Source organism: Pistacia vera, unplaced genomic scaffold (genome assembly GCF_008641045.1).
Source record: "Pistacia vera cultivar Batoury unplaced genomic scaffold, PisVer_v2 Contig549, whole genome shotgun sequence".
Classification (NCBI taxonomy): domain Eukaryota; kingdom Viridiplantae; phylum Streptophyta; class Magnoliopsida; order Sapindales; family Anacardiaceae; genus Pistacia; species Pistacia vera.
The window spans coordinates 1,100,912-1,110,201 of record NW_022196389.1 but is presented as its reverse complement, the minus strand read 5'-3'; the positions used below and the strand labels follow the sequence as shown (position 1 = coordinate 1,110,201).

The 9,290-nt window shown below is 37.8% G+C and overlaps 1 protein-coding gene across 2 annotated transcripts; it reads left to right on the top strand.

Moving 5' to 3' along the window:
• The first annotated feature begins 5,043 nt into the window (after positions 1-5,043).
• On the top strand, positions 5,044-7,047 carry LOC116107894 (methylesterase 17-like). Of its 2 annotated transcripts, XM_031394167.1 has the most exons (5): positions 5,044-5,192; positions 5,310-5,693; positions 5,769-5,912; positions 5,990-6,124; positions 6,509-7,047. In XM_031394167.1, the coding sequence occupies exons 2-5, from the start codon at positions 5,454-5,456 to the stop codon at positions 6,785-6,787; spliced, it is 798 nt and encodes a 265-aa protein (XP_031250027.1). In that variant the 5' UTR covers positions 5,044-5,192; positions 5,310-5,453; the 3' UTR covers positions 6,788-7,047. The 2 variants fall into 2 exon arrangements, with proteins under 2 accessions (XP_031250027.1, XP_031250026.1); XM_031394166.1 differs by having other exon boundaries at positions 5,044-5,693.
• Positions 7,048-9,290: the final 2,243 nt, after the last annotated feature.

Genomic DNA, 9,290 nt, shown 5'->3' with positions numbered 1-9,290 from the left:
AATAATATCCTTATATTTAAAACAAATTACAGACCACCACCGCCACTCAGCCACCACTGCTGATAGCGGGCCAACCACTATAGACTACCGCCGGAGTCCTTAAAAACAATCGAGATTCGTTGGGAGGTTCCGGGAGGCTTCGATATGATCATTTCCGGTCATATTGATGGCCGAAAACGGCCATATCAGGCTAGATTTGGCCAGAAATGGCTAGATCTATTCTGGCCATTTCCGGCTAGATCCTTGGCCGATAATGGCCAGCGATCTAGCTTTGATATGGTCGTGTTTGGCCATCAATATGGCTAGAAACGGCCATATCAGAGCCTCGTGGTCACAGTGAGCTACTCATGACGACTTTCGGAGACTTCCGACGGTGGTTTGAGGTGCCGGCAGGGGGTGGGGGTGATTTTTTCATAAATTAAAGTTTTATATAAGCGGGGGTGTTTTAGCTAAATCTGAAATATTGGGGGTTAAAAGAGATTATTCAAAAATTAATAATAAAAATAATATTATGTTAATATTTAAAAAGAGGACAATTTAATAATTTAAATAACATATCCACCAATTTATTCTCCCTAACCAAACATATTAATATAACATACCCACCAACTAACCAAACATATTTTCCTAAAGATTTCCAGTAATCTTCAAGGTAATATAAGATTCCAGTAATCTAATATTTCCTGAACCAAACGCACATTTTAGTGACTAAGCATTACAGTTAAACTTTAAAGTCATAACTTTTTTCTCATATTTCTCACTTTTTTGGGTAACTAGTATTTATATAAAAGAATAAATAATACACTTAAAAGGGGATGACCCCTACACAAAGTATCCATTTACAACAGCCAAAGAGAGACTCAAGCAAAAGGAAACCCAAAATAAATTGGATAAACAATCCTAAAAAACCCAACACATATCACATGATTGAGGCAAACACAAAAGGAACTCCTATATGTCCTAAACCAACCCAAAAATAGCTGAATGGATTGAGCAAAAGTACCAGTAGAGAAGACCAAAACACAACAAAACTCCAAACCAACAAAAAATAAAAAAACTACACCAGGACATGCAAGGGCTAAAAAAAGGGCAAGCAGCAAGAAAAAAAACCCTATCCTACATCGACAACAGCCCCAACGCCCACTGAACCGCAAGCCAAACCAGGAGGATTGAACCTCCATAAGGACCAATCAAAGCACAAAAAGCCAACCATGCAGCAACTCACAAAAACCCAGCAGGCACTAAGCAAAAAAGACACCCAACCTACATCAGCGATAGCCCCCACTCCATCCCAACCATAAGCCAACCTCGGCAAAAGAACTCAAAAGGGACCACACCAAACAATAACCCAATACAACAAAATTAAAATTGGACACACAACTGCTCACAACAACCCAGCACCCTCAAACACCCTGCAATCGGCAATCAAATTGGCCCGCCATCCTGTAACCAATACACACCACCCCTCACCTTACGTGCAACCTTGCCAATCAACCCAAAGCTCCTGCAATTGACGCAACAGTTAATGAAACATAACAGTAAGGAATTATGACTGCTCCAACAGCACACAGTAGCCTAACCAAGAGTAGCCAAGAAAAGGGTCCACAAAATCAAAAGCATATAGGCACCAAAGTCATAATCACACAACAACATCACTCCACACAAAACAGACCCAATCACAGGGACAAATCATCCATACCTGAACAACAGAAGTTGCCCAAAACCATCACAGGGCCAAAAAAAGATCACACCACAAGCTCAAAACCACCCACATCCATAGCCCCACATCAACCACGTGGACAACCCCATCGACACAAAACAGACCTAAAATAGGCCTTCCATAAACACCACCCACATGAACAATCATGACCTATTCCCTTCCAAAATTCGGTAAGGGAATAGGTCATGATTGTTCTCCAAACAGACAACAGAGGCGGTAATACCCAGAAGATTTTGGTAGAAAGACACGAAGGCGTAAGCCAAATCCTTATTCTCAATCACATCACTTGAGTTAAAGAGAATTCTAGCAATTCTTTTAACTCTTTAAGAGGACTAGAGAGACCCAAGGAAAAAAGTTGAGTTCTGATCACCCACACTCAACCAGTGCACTTTAGATTGCTGCTTAAGGAATCTTTCTTCATCCAAGAGGGTCTCTTTGAGGGCGGATGAAACCACAACCTCATGCTCATGAAGCTCACAGTTATGAGGGTCACGGTTAAGGGCAAGATGTAACATCTCAACCTCCCTCCTAAGAATCTACACTTTTCTACTAAGGTGGCCTTGCTTCCTATTGAGATTTCTAAAGAAAGACTTTAAGGATTTCAACTTATTAACAATAGGAAACATAGGCATCCCTACATGACAAACATCACAACTCTTCTTTACACCATCCCAAAACTTATGTTTATGCATCGGATAGTTAGAAAATTTAAAAGGACGGGCCTTCGAAGAGCAATTCGTAGGGAAAGAAGTAACAGAGGGGCTATGGTCACTAAGACCTTGGGGCCAAAAAAAAGACTCACCCTTAGGAACCTTGTCACAAAGGAAGAACTATTAATCACCTTGTCAAGTTTTTTAAGGACCTTATTATTGCCATGAGGTTTTCTACTCCATGAAAACATAATATTCACTTGACTCAAGTCCTCAACCTTCATGTCTTCAACACAATCCAAAAAATCAGACATCTCAGAGGAGACAACAGAGGAGCCCCCCCAAGCTCTCACTAAGATTAAGAATCGCATTAAAATCTCCCAAAATAACTTAGGGGTTTCCCCCCATGGTAAGCTTGTGAGCCCTCAAACATTCCTATAACTCACGCCTTTTCAAGTAATCATTCTCAGCATAAACAAAAGAGGAGAAGAAACTATCCCCATTAGCAATCTCCCTAATGGAGCAATGGATAACCTAATCTGTCATCCCATAGACCCTTACATTAAACACCGAAGGATCCCAACCAATAGCAAAACGACAACCCTGCGACCCATACTCACTATTAGAAACCCAGTCTCATCTACTAAAAATGCCATCAAAAACACACTTTACATTCGATCTTGCAACACGAGTCTCCAATGCAGCACATAATGCAAGCTTCTTATCCTTAATAAGGACCCTAATCTCTTTTTGCTTAATGGGCTGGTTAAGGCCTCTAATGTTCTAGCAACTGATTCTAATTATGGGTGGGAGGGAGGTTTTGAGGGTTGGCACATCCCCCTCCAGTACACGTCGCAAAAGAACCACCATTCATGACAAATTCTACCATCGAAACAGAGTCAAAGTCAGAGTCAACATTCAGACCATTCGAGCCCAATTCAGAATCCGCTTCCATGCCCATTTCAATCAAACACGACTAACCCTGATCAACCATCACCAACTCCCTGTCACCATCGTGTTTAAAGCTACGGATTGGAACACATTACCCATTCAAATACCTTTTTTCCACTTGCTAAGCTGAACAAAGCTATCATTTTTAGAGTTTGCTACCTTTTTAGACTTTTAAGAAGGAGAAGCAATATCACTGGGAATCCCAGGAGGATCTACAGGATCACTTGAAATAACAATCTGTTTTGATGAGGAGATAACCACCGAGGGTTTTAAAACTGCCTTGCCTTTACCCTTACAATATACCTCAATAAACCCTTCCTTATCATTTTGAGGGTCCTTTGAAGAGTCCCCTACGTGGTTATTTTCTATATTTTTCAGAAGGGAAACGCAAGATTCATTTGCATGCCCAAACATTTGACGTCTCCATTGGCAGCTAACATGAACCTCCAAAATTCTCCATTCCTAGTTCTCACCCATAGGCATTTTAATTCTAATCAATTCCAACAATTTATGGGTCGATAAGGATTCTAGCAAAACCAATGTGACCTAACTGATCATGACACGTTTCATATGTAGTCTTATTAAGGACTATAGGTCTACCCACCATGCTCGCCATATAACTCAGCTCCATTAGGCTCCATAACTATAGAGGCACATCAAAGAACTTTACCCACAGCGGAATTGATTTTGGGAAGACTCTGCTAAGTTCCAAGTCAGGATGCCATTTTTTAACCAAGATCGACTTATTTTGGAAAAGCCACGGACCATCCTCCAAACAGTTCGACGTACCCTCTTCATCTTTAAATTTGAAGAAGAAAAATCCCTTGTCGTTAAGCATCACTTTATATTGTATTTCTTCCACATTTTCATAGCAAAATGTTGCACCATGTGAAACAAGGGTTTTTTTTGTTTATCAATGAATAAATGAACATGTTTCCCATTTTTTCCTACCCTTCAAGGCAACTGACAGTGGCAGGCAACCCATGGCAAAACCATATCATCAAACGAAGGCTGAAACACTTGATAAAGCTTGATTAGCCGGACATACCATAGAGCCTCCAGCCCCTAATGTCAGCCCAACAAAACCCCCTGTACCATGCTTTGAGGAAACCTAAACACCAACCTCCTTGACTAGACCACTAGAGGAATTCACTGCCACAACCACCTGAGCCTCAACCTCATTCACAGCTGAAATCGACACCCGAGAAAAACCCCTAACCTCCCCACAATTCCTTATGGGAGGGTTACGCGAACGGTCCCGATTACTACCCTTCCTAGACTTTGAATTCACCACAATTTCATGGTGATGACCACCCCTTCAATGGGCAACTTCTGAATCCTGCATGTCCACAATGATCCTAGTTCGATCTTAATTACATCTAGGGCATTTCCTCAAGATAGGCTCTCCATCACCCTTCACATCGATAGAACACGTACCCTCACCAACGGACAAAACCCCCTTTGTCATCAAACCCATCCCCACCAGTTTCTTAGTCAAATCAACACACTCAACCACACCACCCACCTTAGCATCGTTGCCACTCAAATCCATGGAGTATTTACCCTCTCCAGATGGTGAACGGCTAAGCTGCCTACCCCCTTGCTTTCTCACACATCTTAGGAGCTGAATTTTTTGCCCTAACCCATCAACGGAGTCTTTTTGTAGCTTCATAGAAGCACCATAAAAAGAAAGGAAAAAATTATCAAAAGGAAGAGAAAGAAAACCACCGCGACCCGTGGAGCATAACCTTGCTCCAACGACCTTTAGGGCCACTGTCGACAGCGGCAACACACAGTACAGAGGCGGTGTAGCAGCACAAAGAACTTTGTCTTTCTATCTCATGACACGTGGAAAGACATAAAGCTAAAATGTGTATATTAATTTTTATAATTTTTTTTTCTACTTTTAAGAATTAATAGAAATGAATAAAAAAAAAATTATTTAATTTTTTCCTTTTAATTCTTATATATATATATATTTTTTTTAGGAAGCGTTCCTGGATTGCAGGCGTCCTTATATTACACTCAATCATGTACACACACACACACACCATATATATATAATCAGTTCAGATCTGGGTTTGACTGCAAAGATAAGAAAAGAAAACTGAAGGCAAAGAATAGGTAAGAAAATGAGTGATAGTGTGGGTAATCCTCCAAAATTTCACTTTGTTTTAGTTCATGGATCGAGTCATGGAGGGTGGTGCTGGTTCAAGATCCGTTGTCTTATGGAAACATCAGGATACAAAGTCACTTGCCTTGACCTTAAAAGCGCCGGTATCGATTCATCTGACCCTAACACACTCTTCACTTTTGAAGAATATAATCAACCACTTATTGAGTTCTTGTTTAATTTGCCTGAGGATGAAAAGGTTAGATCTTAATCTAAATAACATTGTTTATTTATTTCTAGCTGGATAATATTATTGAAGGCATAAATTTTTCAGGTGATATTGGTGGGTCACAGTGCAGGAGGTCTGAGCTTGACGGATGCCTTACACAAGTTTGGTAGTAAGAAGATTCAAATGGCCATTTATGTTGCAGCCAACATGTTGAAGTATGGTTTTATTACAGATGAAGATGTCAAGGAAGTAAGTTTCATTGTAAAAGTACTTAAATATTAAAACTTTAGTTTAATATTTAAGTGGTTGATAATTGATGGTTTCAGGCAGTCCCAGATTTATCAGAATACGGAGATGTAGAAGAACTAACGTTTGGGTTGGGTCCTGATAAGCCTCTAACAAGCATCATAGTGAAAAAGGAATTTCAGCGAGAAATCCTTTATAATATGAGCCCTATGGAGGTGAGAAGTTCTCTTCATATCCTATATATTGTCAATTTTTTTTTTTTAATGATCTGGATGTCTCAACCAATTACGTGCACCTCAACTAATTCTTTAGGATCCTGAAACTACCAACCGAGTAGAGTTTTAATAGTTACCCTTATTAGTAATCGAGAAGGGACTTGAATTCAGGACTTCTTAAATAGTACACCTAAAAGCTCTTGTCGAAACCATTCAACCACCCATGGGTTGGTTTATATATTGTCATTTCTTCTCTAATGGTTTGCACTCTAATATCAGGGATTTTATTGATTCATTCTCAACTTTAACTGGTCGTCTTATTTTTAAAATTTTTTTTTTTTTTATGTTTATAATATAATAAAAGATTAATTCATGATCTATCAGGACTCTACTTTGGCCTTCATGCTTCTAAAGCCAGCACCTGCAATGGCCTTCGGAGATGCTAAATTCAAAGAACAAGGATCAGACGCTGATAAGGTGCCTCGTGTATATATTAAGACATTGAATGATAGAGTAATCAAACAAGAACAGCAAGATGCTATGATTAGAAGCTGGCCCCCATCGGAGATATTTGATATTAAGAGTGATCACAGCCCTTTTTTCTCCGCTCCCTTTGTTCTTTTTGCCTTTATAATTAAAGCAGCGATAACTTTAGTTGAGTAGTCCGAACGTATCATGCATCAACACCTCTGGTGCTATTTTAAAAGAGCAAAAATAGATTCTATGAGTTTTTGGGTTTGAGTCTCTTGGGGACTAACAGGGTGAGTTATTGGTGTTTTTATCTTGTTAACAATTTCAAAATCCCAGAGGATTAACTTATGTGCACACAAGCTAACTCAAACACCGTCAGTGTTAAAAAAAAAAGTATTATGCATTTAAATCTCTTATGTATTGGAGTTTAAACCTTTAATAATATTGTATTTGGTGGTTTTTATTTTTAAATAAATTCAGTAATTTGATTTTATGCTTTTAAAATACATAAAAAAATACAATAAAATTGGGGAACTGTCTTTTAACCCCCATCTAATTTATCATAGTTCTCCATATTTAATTTTTTTTTTTGTTGTGACAAGTTTATCCTTAATGAAAATTACTAGAAATTAACAATACACAATACAATTACTTTTTTTTTTTTTAATGCTTACATAAACCTAAATTTTTATAATTATTGAAACCTTTTTTTTTATTTCAAATATTTATTTGTTTGATGAATATATTACTTAGAGGTAAGTTTCAAATTTGAAATTTAAGAAAAATGGATATGTATAAAAAAACCTAATTAAGCTTACAGGGTTATTTTCGCTATTAAATGAGGTTTTAAAAGATTTTTTTTTTTTAATATAAAAAACATGTACTATTTAGAAATAGGGTTACCAACAAATTTGATGGGGCTTAAGAATTACTTTCCAAAAAAATATGAGTGTATGTTTTAAATTAATGAGGCTGGCCGAAGATTTGTAAGGTACAGGAGGCCTATATGCCCAAAATGAATCCAATTAGCTAATGATTAAGACTAAGGAAGTGATTTTTAGACCCAGCATATCTTATCTTTAGCCTTCATCTTTTACCTTAGACAAGGGCATAAGGGTATAACAGTATCTGAAAAAATATTAACAATGGTTTTTATATAAATTCTAAAAAAGTAAGCCACTTTTTTCCACCCAAGGTTTGCCTTAATCACACTTCCCACCCAAAAAGTTTTAAATTACCACTTTCCTCCCCAAAGTTAATATTCTGCTACTATCCAAAATCGATTTCGGTATATTTCGGTGGTGAAAATTTTCTCCATCACCACCATTTGAACTTCCAGTCTCCTATCTACAAAACTCCTCTCACTCCGACATCTGATTTCTCGTCAATTGTCAGCCACCGCAAAGTTAGGATTTCCTAATTTCTAGTTGATTCCGACGACAAATATTCAATTGGTCACCACCATCATTCGATCCACCGGCCTCCACTCTATAAAACCCTTTTTACCCTGAGGTAACTCGCTAAATGCCGGTTGAGAAAAAGTGAAATGTATTTTGGGTATTAATGGAATATAAGCTCCGGGTGGGAAAGTGGTATTTTAAAACTTTTTCGGTGGGAAAGTGTCATTAAGGCAAACCTTGGGTGGGAAAAAGTCGTTTATTCATTTAAAATTGGAAGAATTTATAAATATGTTAATTATTTTGCTCTAGATCTGAAATCTTTCAATATTTTCTATTTACATGTCATATCTAAAAACACTCTGGAAACTAACATAAACACATTGTTTGATTCAATTTCTAGTAATTTCTTGGTTATTTGATCAGTTTTTCAAACAATGTAATCTATAATAACTTCCCTAAATATAAAACTTAAAGAAGAAGAAGAAAATAAACTAATAAACTCCAAAATTAAAGAAGATTAAATGGTAGTTGTGTTTGCTTTTTCGATATTTTCTGATATTTATTAAATCATACCGTCATGAAGTAAAGGAATTCATTGATATTGTTGATGCTAAATTGCTCAGGTTCTGCAAGCATAATTTATCTATGCTGAAATTTAGGCAATACATGGGGTTGAATCTTATTGTAAACCGCTGGTAAATGGATGAGATTGGCCAAAGATAAATGGATACAATTGGCAATAGAGGAGGGAGTAAAAAAAATTGATTTCAATGTCTACCTTGGGTGTATAGCAAATACACCGTGCCTTGAAAAGCTTCCTAGTGTGCCCCGATTGCTTGAAGATCTGTCTGTTATGGCTTGCCGCGATCTTAAGCATCCCATCTCAAAATTATAATTTTGTTTTGTTATTTTGAGTAGTATTTTTGAAATATTATTGGTAAATAGAGTTTAGTGATTATTACGAGGTAAATTTAAAAATTAACTAAAAAAACCTCATAGGTTTGCTAATTTAACTTAACACCCCAATATATAAAAATTTTATAAAATCACAAAAACACCCCCACCACACACAGTTGCCAGATTCTGACCACCACCGTTGGAATCTGATAGGAATCTGGCGTTACGGCCCACGACCGACTGGGTATGGCTGGTTGTGCATCGAGATAGCCTTTTCCAGCCAGATCCACCATGGATCTGGCCAGAAAAGGCCAGATCTACGGCCAGATCTGGCCGCGTTTGATCATCAACGACAACCGAAGAAATGGTCGTCGTTGAAGACCAGCTACGGCAACAAC

Coding starts and splice junctions, on each gene's coding strand:
- LOC116107894 (XM_031394167.1), top strand. CDS start 5,454: ATGAGTGATAGTGTGGGTAATCCTCCAAAATTTCACTTTGTTTTAGTT. Junction 5,694..5,768: donor ATTTGCCTGAGGATGAAAAG/GTTAGATCTTAA, acceptor TAAATTTTTCAG/GTGATATTGGTGGGTCACAG. Junction 6,125..6,508: donor ATAATATGAGCCCTATGGAG/GTGAGAAGTTCT, acceptor ATGATCTATCAG/GACTCTACTTTGGCCTTCAT.